The 17,878-nt window shown below is 52.0% G+C and overlaps 1 protein-coding gene across 1 annotated transcript; it reads left to right on the top strand.

Moving 5' to 3' along the window:
* The first annotated feature begins 1,069 nt into the window (after positions 1-1,069).
* Positions 1,070-10,958, top strand: MRM1 (mitochondrial rRNA methyltransferase 1). Its single transcript, XM_027751682.2, has 5 exons — positions 1,070-2,000; positions 2,446-2,539; positions 4,084-4,204; positions 8,036-8,155; positions 8,302-10,958. The coding sequence occupies exons 1-5, from the start codon at positions 1,261-1,263 to the stop codon at positions 8,349-8,351; spliced, it is 1,125 nt and encodes a 374-aa protein (XP_027607483.2). The 5' UTR covers positions 1,070-1,260; the 3' UTR covers positions 8,352-10,958.
* Positions 10,959-17,878: the final 6,920 nt, after the last annotated feature.

Genomic DNA, 17,878 nt, shown 5'->3' with positions numbered 1-17,878 from the left:
ACGGGATTAGGGCCAGAATTGTCACTGGTAACTGAAGGCATTTTGTTCCCCTGTCCCCTTTCAGGTTGTCCAAGCACAGAGGCCATTCCTGAGCTCAGCTTCGCAGTCACTGAAATACAAAGTTTTTGGAGATAAGTAATGAATAGCTGAATTATTTTCCTATTAAAAGTGCTGTACCTCAGGCAAATGTGACCTGGCAGATATATGAGCTCAGCCCACGTATACATATATATCTATATATAGATGTAGATATATAGTCTTAACTCTCATTTTTTGGGGGAGAAGAACCATGAACACAGTTGGCTCTGGTAACCAGCAGTAAAACATGATTCTACTTAAGATCTCTGAACCTGTTAAAGAAATCTGATGATGGTTTTGATGCCTGGCATAACTTAATGCTTCAGACTAATGAAATAGAAAAGGACCGAAACGCTTTTGCTTCTCTCTGCAAACTCCTTTTAGAACAATGCTGTTGTGGTTTGTCCCCCGTGACCCATGGGGATAAACCCCTGCAAGCCCCAAATCCATCGCTGTGCCGACCTGTTGCCCATTTGCCCCCCCTTTGCTCCCCAGTGATGCAATTAAACACGGATGCAGCATTTTGGGCTGAAAGCTGCAGACTCAGGTGGCGGACCCCCGAGCCCGTTCTCCCCGTGGCCACGGCACCTGCCGCCATCCCCGAGACACCCAAGAGGTGCCTTTTGGGGACAGTTCTCACGCTCCGGGGGTTCCCCATCCAGCCCGAGCCCTCTGGGAGTGGGGTCACGGAGAAACCCCCTCTGGGGGGTCACCGCCGTTCACACGCTCATTTCGCCGCTCATATTAAAACCACCCCCGCTAGACCATGGCCAGTCCCTTCCCTGTTTCCCCAGCGTTTAGGGGAACCGCGATTAAGCGGTTTTAAAGCTGTTTCGTGGTTAATTAAGCTCCTGTTAATTAGCGGGGGGGTGTCGCGGCCTATTCCCCTCCTCGCCGCCAGGCGACGCTGCCGCGCGGGGCGGGACCCGCGGGCGCCGCCGGAAGCGGAGCGGGCGGGGCGGGAGCGGCGGCGGGGCCGGGGGGTCCCCACGAGGGTCCGGGGGGGTCCCCACGCGGGTCCTGCGGGGCCGGGAGCCCCTCCAGCCCCTGCCCGTGTTGTGCGGGTCTGGAGCGGAGCGCGGTGTTTTCCCTCCCCCCGCCGGGGGGTGGTGCGAGGCCTCCCCCCGCCGGCTCAGCCGGGGCCGGGAATTGAACGGGATTCATCACCCCCCGTGGGCGCCCATGGAGCGGGCGCTGGTGCCCCGCGTGTGCCGCGCCCTAGGGCTATGCCGGTGGCCGTGCGGGGTCCGGCACCGCTCCACCCGCGAGCAGCCGCCCCCGCCCGCGGGTCGGGGCGAGGAAGGTCCCCCCGCATCCCTCCCGCGGGGCCCGGGAGCGGGTCCCGGCTCCGGGGGCTCCCGGGACACCCCGCGGGGACACCCCCGGCCGGGACACAGAGGGGCCGGGCGGGGGTCGGCAACCGGGCGGGAGCTGTGGCTGTCGCAGCTGGATGAGCTCCCCAGGGCGAGGAAAGGGATGGAGCGAAAGCCTCTGCGGCTGGAGAGGACTAAGGGCTCGGAGATCCTGTTCGGGATCGGCCCGTGCTCCCTGGCCCTCAGCCAGGCGCGCAGGGACCTGTTCCGGCTGTTCCTCAAGCAGAGCAGCTCCCGGCGGCCCGTGATGAGCGAGTTTGTGCTCCAGGCCGCGGCCCGAGGGGTCCCGGTGCTGCACGTCCAGCGCAGGGAGCTGGACGAGCTCTGCAGGGGTCAGGTCCACCAGGGAGTGTGTCTGGAGGCCACCCCGCTCCGGTTCAAGAGTTTGGAGGCTGCTGAAACGCCCGGTTTGGGGGATGATGCGAGTGGGAAGCGGCAGCTGATCTGGCTGGTGCTGGAGCAGATCCAGGACCCCATGAACCTGGGGGCACTGCTGCGCTCCGCGTACTTCCTGGGGGTGGACAGAGTGGTGACCAGCCACAGGAACAGGTACGGGGCTTGTGCATCTGCTCCTGCAGCTCCTCTTTCCTTCCCTGCTGGCTCCCAGGGAGGTTTCCAGCCTGCATCACTCAGCAGCTGTTCAAAGAGCTTTCTGGGGCTGAGCTGGGGAGCAGGGTTTTGGGTGGCTGCTGCTCCACAGGCAGGCTGAGGGATGGGGTATTCCAGGCTGGGAAGGAACCCTCTCTGGGCACTTCTTGTTTTAACCCATTTCAGTTGTCTCATCTGCACAAAACTGCTGGGACCTATTTCCTGGGTGAATTCCTGAGCCCTCCTGCTCTCCATAGTAAAACACAGCCCTACAGTGAGCGGGACCTGTAGTGCACTGGTTGGAGTAGGTTGCAGAGGCAATAGAAGGGAATACAGAGACAGAAATTCGCCTGGATTTCCTTTTTTTGCTCTCGTATGAAGCTTTTCCTTTGTTTTTCCCTCGCAGCTGCCCCCTGACTCCGACAGTGAGCAAAGCCAGTGCTGGAGCCATGGAGGTCTTCGATGTCTACAGCACAGATGATCTCCAGAGCTTTTTGAAGGTAGAATGATTCCCTGTTTCCCCCCCCCCCCTTTCCTTCAAAGAAAACTCAAATATTGCCTGTGTGGGTCAGGAGGAGGGCTGAGTTGTTTGCAGTGTCTGTGCTCCTGCTGTGCACTCCTGTTTGCTGCCGGTGGTCTGTGCTGTGGGACCACCAGTGACAGGCACACACCCCCCCTTCCAGCCCCATTCCATCGGCTGGGGATGGGGTGTGGGTGTTTTTCCTGGAAGCTGGTGGTAGCAGGATAGCCCTGTGGCTCTCCCACACTCGGGCTGTGAGCTCAGTATGCTGGGATCTGTGTCCCTTCCCTCCCTGGAGACTGGAGCTGTGCCTGGAGTGTGGCAGAGGCAGCATCCTGGGGCCCAGGCACACGATGGCAGCATTGGGCAGCCTTTGGAGCAACCTTTGGAGTAGGGAATAGAGGAGAAAGCAGGGCTGGTGAGCTGCTGGAAATCTTTTGACACTGTACCTGTGCAGTGAGGCGAGATAGGGCCCTTTGCAGAACATGGTGCAGAAGGAAAGGGAATGCACGTGGAAAAACGGGATTTAAACTGAAACAAACCCGGGGATGTGGCTGTGAATGGGCACAGTGTGACTGCCCTGACCCCTGTGGGGGTCACCTGTGCCCTGGCTGGGCTGGGGACACGTTGTGTGCACGAGGGAGCTGCAGGATCTCCAGTTCTGCCCACTTGGTGCTAGAAATGGGTCTGTGGCAGCTGGAGCTCTGGGTGATGGTGAAATGAAAGATACATAAAATACATTGATATTTAATTGAAAAGCTGGAAGAATCGCTTGGTTACTGTAAAGCTTGAATTATTAACAATTTGAGCCGTTGCAGCAGATCGTTTAATTGGACCTGGACTCACGGGCCTCACCCCTGGCATTGCCTGGCTGGAGTAAATTTGATATAACATCGTGTAAAAAGTGCCAGTTTCCCAGGAAATGAGGCTGGCAAGAAGCAGCAGCTCTTTTATTGTTAAAATGGATTTCCAACACAAATAATTAAGGCTCTTTTTACCAGGGTGCAGGAGGGAGGTTTGGTTCTCTGGTTATGTGAGGCACTGAGTGTTGAGTGGTTTTGTGTGAGCTGCATTTTGGCATCTGAGTTTGCAAATGTCACTGTGGGCTTCTGCAACTTCCAGTGCACTGCTCTGTGCATTAGCCTTGTGCTAATTTGTTTAACACTACTCTTTTTGCATGCTTTCCTGGCAAAAAAAACCTTCCTAGAACTGTTGCATGAGCAGAAAAAAAAAAAAAAAGCTTTTCAGTTGCTGTTTGTTTGCTTACTGAACTGGAATAAATGCCAGAAGGAAAATTACTTTTTTGTTGTTGTTGTTGTTTATTAAGTCAAGGTTTGTGTGCTGATAGTGGGAGGACTTCGGTGGTAAAAATTCAAGGGATGCCAAAAAAAAATACAGAAAAACCAGTCAGCTTAACTGAAAATGTAAAAAAACCCCACCAGTGTCTTTCCATAGATGACTTATTTTCGTTTTAAGCTTGAAAAATTGGCAACTCTTTAATATTTGTTTCCCTTCCTTTTCTAGGCTAAAATTGCAGAAGGCTGGGAAGTGGTGGGAACAGCCAGCAAACCCGAGGATGTGGAAGATGTCCCTGTCATCAGTTGCTTGGAATTTCGGTGGGATAAACCCCTTATTGTAGTGATAGGTATTTGAATTTCCAGAGCTGTGGGCTGGGTGGGGGTGCAGGTGTGAGGGAACCATCGGGGGCAGGTTTCACTCCAAGGCTGCAGGTCTGTTATGTCACATCACACTTTGTCTGGAAAAGAAAAGCAGAGCAGGACTCATGGAATGGTCTGGGAAACAGGGACCCAGAGGAGCAGGGGGAGCTGGGAAGCCTCCCAGGAGGAGCTGCAGGAACAAGCAGTTTGTTTGGGGAGGTGAGCAGCTGCAGAGGGTCTGGGTGGCAGTTCCAGTGCCGAGGCAGCCACGGTGTGGTGCTCTGAACTGTGCTCTGTGCTGCTTCTGATCCTGTCCCAGAGCCCCAAGCCTGGATTTTCTGTGTGGGTGAACCCCAGAGGTGAGGGGGAGCCCCAGAGGTGTGTTTGCTCCTGCTGTGCAGAGGCTGTGCTGCTGAACGGTGCCATGTCATGGCTCTGTCATCTTTCCTCTGATAAAAACAGGAATATATTGTGCCCAGGTCTGGAAAGAGCCATGAGGAGCTTTTGTTTGGCATGGTCTGAATGCAAGGTTGGGCTTTGTGGCACAGAGACCATCACAGGGAGCAGTCAGTGGCTGTTTTTGTACGGCCAGGAGAAGGCAGGAGGTGTTGGCTGCAGGAGCAGGTGTAATCTCTCCCTGTTGGGGCAGTGGGTGCCACTCCCCTGAGCCCCTGACCGGGGTAATTCCTGCAGGGCTTCTGCTCCCTCAGTGCAGAGGATACTGGCAAAGGATGCTGCTTTTGTGGGCAGAGTTTGGGGTCGTGCAGCCTCCCAGAAGCTGAAAGGAAGGGCAGGAAAGAAACTCCCCCCAAAGTGCTGCTCCAGGCCCCTGTGTGTGGCTGTGCTGTGTCCCCCCACCTCGTGTCACCTGGCACAGGAGCTGCTCTGAGCTTTTACACCTGCAAGTCGTGCTGGCCCCAAGCCATGGAGGGGCTGTAATCCTGCCCCGTGCCGCGGTTCTCTTGGCTCGGAAGACATTCCTTTAATTAAAATGTTTATTGAACCCCTGGAAATACTGACAAGACAGCGCCGCAAATCTGGCACCTCTACAAGATGTGTGGAGCCGTGTCACAAAGGGAGCAGGCAGGGCTGGCAGCACTGCTGATGGACCACAGAGAAATGCATCCCAGAAACGGCGACAACACCCGCAGAAGGGAAGGGGGTGAAAGTGGCAGTGGTGTCGTTACCTTGAGTTATGAGAGATTTCTCCAGGAAAAAGTCCAAATATCCTTTTGTCAGGGGAGATTGGAGGCTGATTGGTAGATGCATGAGGAGAGCTCCTGGACCTTGCAGCAGTAATGATTTCAACTCTCTGCTGAGCACTAACTCTTCTCTGGAAAGAAAATTGAACATTACAGTCATCTGGTGCTGAGGTGGTGGGGAGAAACATCCTAGATCTGAATATGTAGCGTTCCTGCAGCCGCAGAGAGCAGCAGAGATAATTCAGCCTGGGAGTGAGCTCCCTGGCACCACACGGATTGTCTTGTAAGTTAAGCGTTTGCAGACTCCCAGTGCACCCTCCTGGCATCCTGGCTGGCTTGGCAGGGAGAGATTTGGACAGTCCAGCTCAACATTGTGTGCGCTGGAGTCGCTGCTGGAGGTGACAGGCAGGGCTGGCTGCCCGCAGGACTGGGAGCCTGCTGTGAGCAGGAACAGATGGGGAGCACTTGGATGGCTGAGTGAGGAGAGTGCCTGGGCAATTTGTTCCTCTCAGACCTGCAGTCTGTAGCTCAGGGTTTAAGGCTGTCCACGGGGTCGAGGGTTTTGTGGAGATGCTCATTTTGTGTTTCTCTGCTGCTGCCTCCGCCTGGGTTGGAACTTCTGCTCTGGGAACTGCAGCTGTTGGTGGTGTTGATTGTTAAGTGGGGCAGGAAACCTGTTTTATCATTTCACCGAGCTCTAACACTGGGCTTTGAAGTGAGGAACAAAGCTAAGAGATGGAAGTTTAAGATCTGAAGTGGGAAGTGTTTTGTTCACCAGTATAAACCAGGTTTTAATCTGATTCAGTCAATACTCCCTCCCTCGTGTCACACTATGCAAGCCTTTTTGCCCTGAATTTATGGTTCCTAATTATTTTAAACAGCTAGATCCATAAAAAGCTTTGTAAAAGCTGGAAGCAAAATTGGTACCTTTATTAGGAATCGTAAGACCCTTATCAGGGACAGGAGAGGATTGCTCCAGGAGCCATTGCACCTCTGGCAATTGCTGCTGTCCCAGTTGGAGAGTCCCAAGGGAGTGTGGTTTGGGAGGCTCAGGAGGCAAATATGACTGTAAGTTGTAAAACTTTTCTGTGTTGAATCAGGAAAAAGTAGGATGCTATTTTTGGGGTTTTTTTTAAGCATCCCTGGAGAGCCATGGTGTAGTGATGAAGAGGCAGGTTGGGCCGTGGGAGGCCCGGCTCTGATTCCTGGTGTCACTCTGTGACCTTGGATAACTCCCCCAGGCCTTGTCTGCACTGCTGGCTTACAGCAGGAGGGAAAGAATGGTTGGGATGGGATTTGGGTTTTATGAAGGTTCATTCACCCCAGCCAAAGGTTACCTTTGGCAAATGGCTTATTTCATCTGGGGAGGTGATGCAAGATGCATTACCCAAAGCATCCTCTTCCTTACCCAAAAGTGCATCCTACCAGTTAGAGCAGCCCAGCAGAACGAGAGACTGGGCAGCAGCTTCCAACCAAAAAATGGGAGTAATGGCCCTTTCCTTCCCTGTGTGGTCAGAGGGATCACACAGATCCATGTGTGGGGAGCTGCTGGAATAGACACCAGGGAAGGAACTTTGGAGCAACTCAGCCCAGCTTGCTGAATTTGAAGGAGTCTCCAGTGGCACGGGAACGTGGGCTGTTAAAACTTCAGGGAAGTGTCTGAATTTAGGTGAGCTGAGTGAGGCCATGGGAACCCTGGTCAGGCAGGCAGAAGCCCCAGGTGGGCACTGTGAGAGCCCTGGCAGTGCCATTCCAGGACCAGTCTGGGGTTCAGCCAGGTCAAGGTATGGCTGTTGGAGGGGAATGTTTGGCTCCCACATGCTGAGCCTGCTTTGCCAGAGGTCTTTGGAAGGAGCTGGCTATTCCTGCAGCTGTGTAACTGTCTGTGTAGCTCTAAATAATGAATGTGGAAGAATTCTTTGGGGAGGCAAGCGGGCTGGGAGGTCCCTGGTCCTCTGCATTTTCACTTGTCTGCGCACAGGATTGTTTAAAGCCTCTCCCTTTCCATTTCCCTTTGTGACAGCGTGAGTCAAACAACTACTAATGACCTGGGATAGATTTCAACTCTGTTTCACCAGTGTATCAGCCCAAACATATCAGGGCTGTTGGATGGTTTAACAACTAATCAATTGAAGCCTCTGGTTAAACTGTCTGCATGCACAAGCTGCACCCAGCCGGTGGTTTGTGTGCTGGGAGGGCTGAGCCCGTCACTATCAATAGGGATGTGGGATTTGCTGGACCAGAGCAGTTCTGTGGCCTCTTGCCTGCCTTGTCCCAGTGCCAGCAGCCCGTGGGCACGGGCAGCTCTCTGCTGGCACAGCTCTGCTTGTGCAGGGGCTCTCTGCTCGGACAAGGCTCTGTGCTTTGTGCAGGTGTGTTGCACAGGTATTCCTCAAAAAGCACTCCTGATGGTGGAGAACAGCTGCAGGAAGGGAAGGTGGCAAGGTACCTGTCTCAGCTCTGGTAGCTCTTGGCTGTTGCTGCCTGGGAGCTGGTGAGGTTCCTGCTGAGCTGAGGGTGAGGGTGTAGGTGTGACAGAGCATTGGCAAGGACTGGGCTGAGGAGGGGGGGAAAGGGATGTGGCAGCAACTGTTGAGCTGTGTCTTTCTCCTGCAGGTAGTGAAGGGGAGGGCCTTTCCCTGGAGACACAGCTGCTGTGCCATCGGGTGCTGGCCATCCCCCCTGGCAGAGCCCTGCACCCCGGCATCGACTCGCTCAACGTCTCTGTTGCTACTGGTGAGAGCAGTTCTGAGCACAAGGGCACTGAACTCCAGACTCCCGTGTTTTAAAAACCAAACATCCAGGCCCACAGAACGGATTTCTTGTGGTTTTTAAAAAAACCAAAAAGCTCACAATATTTATTTATTTTTACTTTCCTGCAGGTATCCTCCTGCACTCCATCTGCAGCCAGAAACGGAGGCATGGAGATTGAAATCCTCTTTGTGTGGTGGGGGAAGCTGCTCAGCATTCCCTGGCTCTGCTCAGTGTGGATATGGAAGAGCTCTTCCCAGAGTCTCCACCGTCCCTGCAGGTCACAGGCAGAGCCCCACTGGCTGATGCAGGATGCCACCAGGTCCCTGGCTTAGTGCCCAAGGCAGACACCTCCTGTCCTGGGTAGCACTGGGGAGGAGCAGCTCCAGGGAGGGGAAATACGAAGCCAGCCCTGAAAGCATCCAGCTGTATCCTTCAGTTTTGGCAGGAAAACACCCAGGGGTGGCTGTGAGCTTCGTGCTTGTCGTGCATCACTTGAGCTGTGGAGAGAATTTGGGCTGTGGGGGGAAAGTGCTTGGCTGGTGCTGCCACTGAGCCAAGCCCTGTGCCCACCCTGAGCCCACCCTGAGCCCGCTCAGCAGGGAGAGGGAGCTGCCAAGAGCCTGCTGTGCTTTGGAACCCTCAGCAGGGACTTCCTCACGAGGAGGTGGTTTCTCTGTGTTTGGCTGTAAAGCAGGTGTGAGCCCTGCCGAGGGATGGATGTGAGCTGTTGGAAAAAAACACACAGCCCATAGAAATAAAGCTCCTGTAAAGTTTGTTGTAGACTCAAATCAATACATTTTGTGTCATATATAAATCCAGAGTGTGATTAGCAGAGCAGAACACTTCCTTCAGGTGGGAATAGGGATCTTTTTCCAGGAAAGTTTCCTTTCCGTGGTGGGCCTGATCCCACTGGATGCTGAGCTGCACCAGCTTTGGGGTGGGGGTGGCTTCATTTGCAGATATCCTGGATGAAAACCAGACTGGCTAAATTATTGAGAACCTAAAGAATGTTATCACTTAGCACCTTAATTATTTTATTTAGCTACTGTGGCCCTTTGCATAGGATTCCTCATTAACACTTAATTTACTGTGCCCTTTAGGGATAATTTCAAACAACTCTGCTCAGTCTGCCCCCTCCCCCACTTCCAAATGAACAAGTAAATCACTCTGAGTGACTAATTAGGACTTTGAGCTAAATGATGTCTGTAAACTGGTCTGTGGAGGGTTTTTCCCTGGGAGGGTCTGGCTGGTGTGTGCTGTGGGACTGGGGACACCCCAAGTGCCTGGGATGGGGGCCAGGACAGGACAAGGAGCTGTTGAAAGGTGTCCAGGACTCACTGCTGTGGCTGTGATGGAGGGAGTGCCTGGTGTGGTGACAGGTATCCTGAGCTGTGCCCACACAGGACAACCCCCAAATCACTCCAAAACAACACTGTCGTGCAAACAGGGTTTTGTTGCCCAAATCTGAAGGTGAGCTGGTTGCTGAAGAACCATGAACTGGTGCAGTGTAAGGTGACAGCTGATGCATTTGGGGGGCTGAGTGTGCCCTTTTCTCTCTTTCTAAAGCTGAAATGAAAAGGCTGCAGGCCTGGAGGCCTCAGCCAGCCCCGTGGTGCTGCCTGCCAGCCATGGGTGCCCCAGCAGAGGGTGCCCGTGGCTCAGATTTGCTCCTTTTTCAGAGGAAAGATTCAAAGATTCAGCACTTGAATCCTTCCTCTGGAGCAGCAGGGATCAGGGTGAAGCTGTTTCTTTATTCTTGACCTGTAGGTAAGTATATTTATTTCCCATCTCACTGCTATTTCTACCTTTTTACTGCCTTTTTTTTTAATTAATTTGAGCAGTGCTGTAACAGAGGAGGCACTTCCTGGCTCTGTGTGGTTGGGAAAGCTGGGTGCTGTCAGTCTGTGCTCAGCCATCTGCTCAGCCCCTCTAACGAGGAGGCAGGTGAGCAACTGTGGAACAGCTCCTTTACTTCTGGAAGGCTCCCAAAAAGCTTTGAAACCTCAGTGCCCGCAGCAGCTCTGCCAACAGAGCGAGGGGTACACTGAAGTTCCTGCCTGTCCATCACCCCTGCCCTGCAAATTTCCCAGTCCTGTATCCACAGGGGACCTTGTTTTGGCACTGGAGCATCAGACAAGGCTTACTGGGAGCTGCCTGAGGCTTGAATTTTCCGAGGCAGGAATCTGAGCACGTTCTGGGGCCGCAGCCTTGAGTTTTCTGCTGGAGAGCTGCAACACAGGGCTCTTCTGGGTGCAGTGAACCCCACTCTGGACAGCTCTGCTATTCACATTTATCCCATTTCCCTCAGTGGTGAGTTTTAACCCCACTCTCTTCCACTGGGATCCACCTCCCCTGACTTTTGGTTGTACCTGTTGTGTCCTTCTGCCCCAGCCCCATCCTGAGGCCCGTGAGGAGCACAGGGACCCCTGCACTCTCCCACCTCTGGAGCTGGAGCTTGGTGCTGTGTGACTTGCCCCTGATCTAATAAATGCAATCCATTAATTGGATCATTGCCTGCCTCTCCAGTTAATTTCCTGGATATTTTTAAATGTTAAAATGTAGTTTTTATAGTCTTTCATTATTTTTAGCCCTAAGCTTGACTATAATCGTCCCTGTAATGTAACTGTAAAAAAACTCCCAGCTTTATATCATAAAGGAGGACATTAATTGTCATTTTTTGTGTACATCAGCAAGATCAAAACATGTTTCCTGATTACTTCTGTTTGTACATAGAGCCCCTTTGATATTTAGATATGAATAAAGTGTGTGTGTGTGTAATTTGAAAGTCAATTCTTCCCTCCCTGCTGCTTGTCATGGATTCCTTTCAGAGGCTTATTTACCAAATTGATTTTAAAATTTACTAATTGCCCTTCCAGAATGATTTCTCAATAATCAAAGTGTCTCTAAGCACAGCGGCAAAATATTTGTCCTCCTTGGTTCAGAAGATGATTTGGGCGCTGGTGCTGCCTTATCTTCAGTCAGGGGAGAACACCAATGTTCTCATCTCCCCAGGCTGACCCCGGGGAGTGCTGGCTGTGCCCACAGCTCAGCTCCTGCCCCACATTCCACTTTAGTGCTCGCATTATCCACAAAAAACCTCGTCCCATCGGATCCATCCTGGAGCCCGGTGAGGTCTGGGCGGCTGGAAGGGCTCTGGGACAGGGAGCACCTTTCCCTGTGCCAGGCTCCAGCTGGTGGCACGGCTGGAGGGAGCAGTGTGGGGTGCTGTGGGCCGGGGCAGGAGCTGGGAATGCTGCCCACGGGGCACCTCTGGAGTTGCACCTCTGGAATTCTCCGCCGCGCCGGATCCCGGTTTGTAAATGTAATCAACCTTAAGGTCTTGTTGCTTCCACAGGTGCAATTAAACATTACCATCTGCTAATCCGTGATTAACGATGTTTACAAATATGCTACAACATGTTAAAATGTGCTGGCACTCTTTGTTTTGGGTTTGGTTGGGGTTTTTTCCCCCCCCTCTTTCTTTTTTTCCTCCCCCTCTCCCTGTTCCAGCACGGGAGCTGTGCTGTGCTGCTGGAGGTGTCACTGGAGGGCTTTCCCCACGGAGACCTCCTCGTACCCCACTGTTAATTCACAGATATTTTGTTTCCCTTATTTAAAAGTGCCGTCGGAACCCCAAACCAGCTGCAGGAACGATGATTTCAAATCAGAAGGTCAGTGCTGCTAAACAGGATTTAATTGCACGGGGGGGGTTGAGGTACAAACTGACGAATCTGAATAATAAAACTTTGTGGGGAGCGACATATGGTGCAGTTTAAAGCAAATTCTTATCGATCATCCCACAACTGATGTGTTAATGGGATGGCAGTCGTCGCTTTGGGTTTCGTATCGACGTGGAGTTTTAATAATGTCACACAGGAATATTGTGGAAGGGTTTATAATTATTACAAAAAAAAAAAAAAAAAGAGTGTTTTCTATTAACTGCCTTTTTCTTTTCCAGGAGAGAGGAATACATTAGGTGGCTGCCATGTGTCCTCCAGATCTAGGTTATGTGTAATTGCTCGGTAATTGGTAGAACCATGTAAAAGCCATGGTATTTGCCAGCAAACCCTCCTAAGTTACCATGAAATTGGAGTGTGATATTTATTCTCTGCAAAACTTGCTGCCCCGACGTCGTGCACACTCGGGTTTGGTCACTGCAGAGGTGTGTGTGACACCCACAGGGTGTGTGACACCCACAGGGCTCGGGGTTGGCACCGGGGTCACCCCAGGGCTGGGGGGGCTACTGGGAGCTGGAGGGGTTGTTGTGCCTTAACCTGCCTTGGGCTTCAGTCTCAGGGTTATTCAGAAAAACACAGATTGGTTTGGGTTGGAAGGGACCTTAAACCTCATCCAGTCCCACCCCCTGCCCCAGGCAGGGACACCTCCCACTAGCCCAGGGTGCTCCAAGCCCCGTCCAACCTGGCCTTGGACACTTCCAGGGATGGGGCAGCCACAGCTTCTCTGGGCAACCTGTGCCAGGGCCTCCCCACCCTCACAGGGAAGGATTTCTTCCTAAGATCTCATCTAAATTATGGCTATTAATAATCTAATATATAGAGATTAGAAATACTAATAATCTAATAATACTCTAATTATTACAGCTGTTTCAAGGCTCAGCTCAAAATGATGGAGGTGTGGAGGTACCTGAAGAAGTTCTCCTGATTCCAAAGGACAGGGAATAGTAATTGCTCTAATGATGCTTTTTGAAGCCTTTGGAGATGAAATATTTGTGAGTACACCAGGGGTACATGCACAGGTCACCTGTATTTTAGCTTCTAATTAAGTAGGATGTCCAAATCTGTTCCCAGCTTGGCAATTTCTGTGATTTAACCATGACTCTGGTTTGGAGGACTCCAGCCCTGTGTGTGTGTGTGTGGCCTCACTGGGAAGAGCCTCCTCATGAGCTTTTCCCTCAGAAAAGGAGGGAATGGGAACTGTGTGGGTGGGTCAGTGATGACTCCTTGTGGCTTCCACATGGCTTTAAACACGGGCAGCAGTAATTGCCTTGCTTCTGATCAATAGTTTTATACACTTTAAAACTGTAACAGAACACTGTGAATTGATGCAGAGTTAAACCTGCCAATTTTAAATTTTTATTTTATTTTTTTTTAAGCTGGCCTGTTTTAGAAGCTGCAGCCTCAGCAGTGTTAAAATAGTTAAAAATAAGGAATAGTTAAAAATAAGGGGGGTACCAGAGTGGTTGGCATTCCCTGGCAGAATAAACGAGGTGGTGGCAGCTTTGCCAACCCTCATTAGCACCTTCCAGCAAAGCACAGCTTATTCCAGCAGTATCCCAAGTCTTCTGAGGCTGGAGATTGCATCTGTGCCTAATATGCATTTTTATATAAACAAGGGTACTAAATGGCCCTTCACTTCCCTCTGTAATGTCTTTTTTAATGGAAGGTCCTGAATTAAGAACATATATATATGACTCTAAGAATTTTCTAAGTGATATTGAAAACCTATTGTAAAGTAGGATTTCTCCTTGCAAAATTATTTTAATGAGGTTCCAGTTTATTTTCTGGCTATATTTTACTTATTTAATCCTCCAGAGGGGCTTTTCAGAGGCAGCATCTCATTTTCAATGCAACTATTCTTAACATTAGGGAAAACTACCTTTCTGAAATGCATGAAGGGAAAAAAAAAAACCCTGAACCAGAGGAAGATGTACGAGATAAGAATAAACTTGAAAAGCTTTGAGGTGGTTTATGGCTTCTCTGGAAAGAATAACAGTTCATGTATTTTTGTTATGGTGTGGTTTAATGATGCTTGCAGAAAAAAGATAAGGTAGAAATGGAAATATAAAATTAAACCAGCAAAGTGAATGTGATTATTTTAGTTACCAGTATTACCTGGGGAAAACGCTCTCGGGGTTTTTTATCTAGACTAAATATTTGCTTTTCTGAAAGGGAAGGCCCTCTGCATCTCCCAGCACGAGGGTGGGAAGGGAAATCTTCCTGTGGTCCAGCAGCTGTGGGAGGATGGAGGAGACTGTGCTGCTGCCCCACGGCAGGTTTGGCACAGCCCCATCCCGGGGATTCACTTGGCACAGGGCTGGTTTGACCAGGGCTGTGCCAGTGATGAGGATGATGAGGAGATGACCCCAAAAGGGGCTTCCCAGCCTCCCCCGTGTCTGTGCCACTGTGTCACCGCGGGTGACCCGAGCAGGGTGGGCAAGGAGCAGGAGGCTCCCAGAGATGTGTGTGCCCAGGGCGTTGGCCTGATCTGGAGGGTCCAGGTTCCTACACTGGCATCTGGGCATGGCTAATTCCCTGGGAGGCATGGTCTTGTCCCATCCCTCCCCTCCCTTCCACCCCTCCCACCCCTGGCTGGGGGTGCAGACCCAGAGCCCCTGCGGCAAAGCGCTCGAGGGCTGTGACACCTCCCCAGCCCCAGGGCTCCCGACGTCCCTGGGCAGCTCCACAGCTTCCCAGCCCGAGCTGGGCTGCTGGGGGATCCTGCTGGTTGTGCAGTTTGATGGAGGCTCGACAGGATCAGCCAAACTCAGCTCTGGCACAACAGGCACAGCCCCAGCTGAGCTGAGCTCCTGAGCATCCCCCTCCAGCCACTGGGTCGTGAGAGGTAAAACTTGAACTGAGCCTGATGTGTGGCCTTGAGCCTCCCTGGGTAGTTAATTTTTTCAATTTCTTCCATGGAACTGGAAGGGCAAAAAGTTTGTTTATAATTAAAATTCTCGGAGATTTATACTTTAATTCAAATAGCTGAAAAGAAGCGGTTTCTGCGTAGGTTTCTTCACTATCAGAATCTAAACCAGATTATTATGTAAATTTTTTTGATCCTAAATTCATTATAATATTCAATTTCAGGAAATGCTCTTGACCATCTGCTGCTGCTCTAAGAAATGAGTCTTGGAGATTGTTTACTACCAGAAGTATTCTAGGTATTCAGGTTTGATCAGAGTGTAAGGGCAATGCACAGATTTCTGAGTCTGGTTATATAAACCCGGAGCTCTTGAGGCCATGAGTGAGCGAGCTGGAAAGTGCATCCACAGCAGCAGCAGGTTCTGCTCTGCCAGAGTGTCCTGGCTCATCCCAGCTTGTCCTGGCTTGTCCTGGAGGGACTGGAGGGTTGTGGTCCTTCTCTGTGCCCTAGGGAGGCAATTTGGATTAATCCTTGATCTCAGTAAAAGTGGTTTGAGATCCCTGGGATGGAGACTACCAGGAAAGTATAATTTGCTGTTGGTTGTAACATCCAGACTTGCCCAGGGAAGCCATGTGTTGACCCCCAGCTCTTGCTCCTGGTGACCAGGGTGATGGGGTGAAGCCCTTGTCCCCCCCAGCGTGGGGCTGAGAGCCCAGTGGTGCCACTGAGCCCTGCTGAGCTTTCATCTGCTGTTTCCCGTGTGTTTTCCTGCCAAAGCTCATGTGCCATCAGCAGTGCCAGGTGCACCCCAGAGCAGTGACAGGGACGCTCTTCCCAGCTCCCAGCACTGGCTTTTCCTGCCATTATTCGGCCCCTGCAAGACACTGAGAGATGCTGCTGCCCTCCTGCTCGCTCCTGCGCCTTTGGGGTTGGCTTCAGATGGAGGAGGAATGTGTTAAACGTGGTTTCTTTTTCTTCCACCACGGCCTCGCTCAACAAGTGCAGCACCCACGGGGCCGGCGGCCGCTGCCGATCGATCGGGGCCGTTCCTGCCCTTCCCGGCCCCCGCGCCCGGTATTGACGGATCGAGCGGGGCCCGGGCTGGGAAGCAACGGCTGCTGGCAGGGAATGGAGGGGGGTGGGCATGGCAGGGGCGTCCCCAGGGCTCTGTTCCTGCTGGGCCAACAGCAGAGCATCACCCCAGCACCCTCCCGGCACAGGGTCGGGCTGGGGACGGTGCTGCGTGGAGGACGTTTGTTAGTGTGGAATTCTGTGCGGGATTTGGGAAGGGTGAGCTGTTAACGGGGCAGAATAGACTTTGCAAGGGCACTGGTGTCTGTCGGGGTGCAGGGTCTGTGCTCAGGGGGTGCCTGTGAGCGGCAGTAGGGGGGTGATGGGTGGGTGCAGCAGTTGCTGTAGAAGCAGATGCAAAGGGCTCGTGGCACTGCTCCCAGAGCAGCCAGAGGGGTAACCTCGGAGCACTGCCTGAGGTTGGAGTTTTAGCAAACCCAGTGTCACTGCAGGGCTCCTCTGTACTATCAGCTGCATGTAGGAAGGCAGGAAAATTAGTGTGTGGCCTGTGTCAGGGCAGGGTCAGGTTGGATCTCAGGAAAAGGTTTTTCCCCCAGAGGGTGGTTGGGCACTGAACAGGCTCCCCAGGGCAGTGGGCACGGCCCCAAGGCTGCCAGAGCTCCAGGAGGGATTGGACAATGCTCTGAGGGACAGGGTGGGATTGTTGGGGTGTCTGGGCAGGGCCAGCTGTTGGACTCGATGATCCTTGTGAGTCTCTTCTAACTCAGGATATTCTGTGATTCCATGTGGATCTATGGGACAGGGACTGTTCAGCAGTGCTTGGATGAATATTGGAGTGTAGAGTATGACAGAGAGGGGGTTTTTGTTCCTGTTATTCTTCATTCATGAACAAACTCTGAAACCAGCCTTTCCTTATCTGGAGCTGTCCCAGACTTCAGTGATCACTAATCACCTTATTTTCCCTCCTTCAGGGAAATTTTAACTCTTGTCCTCTGCTGCTGAGTAGATCCTTAAGCCGGTAATAACATGAGACAGAGGGAAGTGATCAGCCTTGTCCTGCCCCTTCCCTGGCTGAAAACCACCGAAGAATTACAACAAAGTATTAAAAAGGTATAGATTTGCATTCAAAACGACATTCCTGCTGATGAGGGGTTTGGTTTTACCAGGGTGCAAGGGAAGGTGTAGGCACCTTGTGCACTCTCCCTCCCCTTTGCCCTCTCTCCGAGCCCCCAGCAGCTGGGACACCTCCCAGCTCATATCCCCCGGGATTGCCCAGGATGGGATCCCTGCAGCCAACAGCCGCTCTGGTCCAAATCCCCCGTGGGGAGGGGATGAGCAGGGTGGGGGACCTTTCCCTGCTGGCCAGTGATGCTGCAGTGGCACGTGCTGGGGGGGGGGACACACAGGGGGACCAGGGCCACGGTGGCCTTTGTCTGCCTGTGCCAAACAGATGTGAACAAACCCGAGTTCGATTTCCGAGACCGCCTGGGGAATATCACTAACTAATTATAGAAAACAGAAGATGCGCTCCCCTCCTCTTGCATTTTTTGATAAACATTGTCTCCTCTCAACAGCTGAGTATTTAATTAGTGTTGATTGTTGTCTGCGTGTTCAATAACCACTCATCAGGAGGGGGGTGTCCGCTGGGGCAGCGTGGCCCGGAGCACAGCGGAGCCGAGGGTGTTCATAATTAAGGATGCAATTTATTTGAGTAAGTCATGTGTACAGCACCCTGTGTTTTAGGTTAATTTTCAAGGTTAAAGGGTAAAAAAAAAAAAAAAGAGGGTAGCTCACAACTTCAGAGGGTGAGGAGCGGTGGTTGGAAAATCAACACTGAAAACTGGGCAGGGAGGAAGATATATATATATATATAAATATATATGTATTCATACATACATGCATGATATATCCAAGCCTCTGTGTGTGTGTGTACATGTGGCTGCATGAATGCTCCCACAGGGCTGTACATCCTCTTTCCCTGCAGACTGTGCCCGTTTCCCAAGTTTTCTCTGGAAAAGGCTGCTGTGTGGAGTAGGACTCTCCAGCTGTGGAAAGGTTCCTTAGGAAGCA

This window comes from Pipra filicauda, unplaced genomic scaffold (genome assembly GCF_003945595.2).
Source record: "Pipra filicauda isolate LSUMZ 115617 unplaced genomic scaffold, ASM394559v2 scaffold120_size2142806_pilon, whole genome shotgun sequence".
Classification (NCBI taxonomy): Eukaryota; Metazoa; Chordata; class Aves; order Passeriformes; family Pipridae; genus Pipra; species Pipra filicauda.
This window is presented reverse-complemented; position numbering and strand designations above follow the sequence as displayed.

Coding starts and splice junctions, on each gene's coding strand:
- MRM1 (XM_027751682.2), top strand. CDS start 1,261: ATGGAGCGGGCGCTGGTGCCCCGCGTGTGCCGCGCCCTAGGGCTATGC. Junction 2,001..2,445: donor GTGACCAGCCACAGGAACAG/GTACGGGGCTTG, acceptor TTTCCCTCGCAG/CTGCCCCCTGACTCCGACAG. Junction 4,205..8,035: donor ACCCCTTATTGTAGTGATAG/GTATTTGAATTT, acceptor TTTCTCCTGCAG/GTAGTGAAGGGGAGGGCCTT.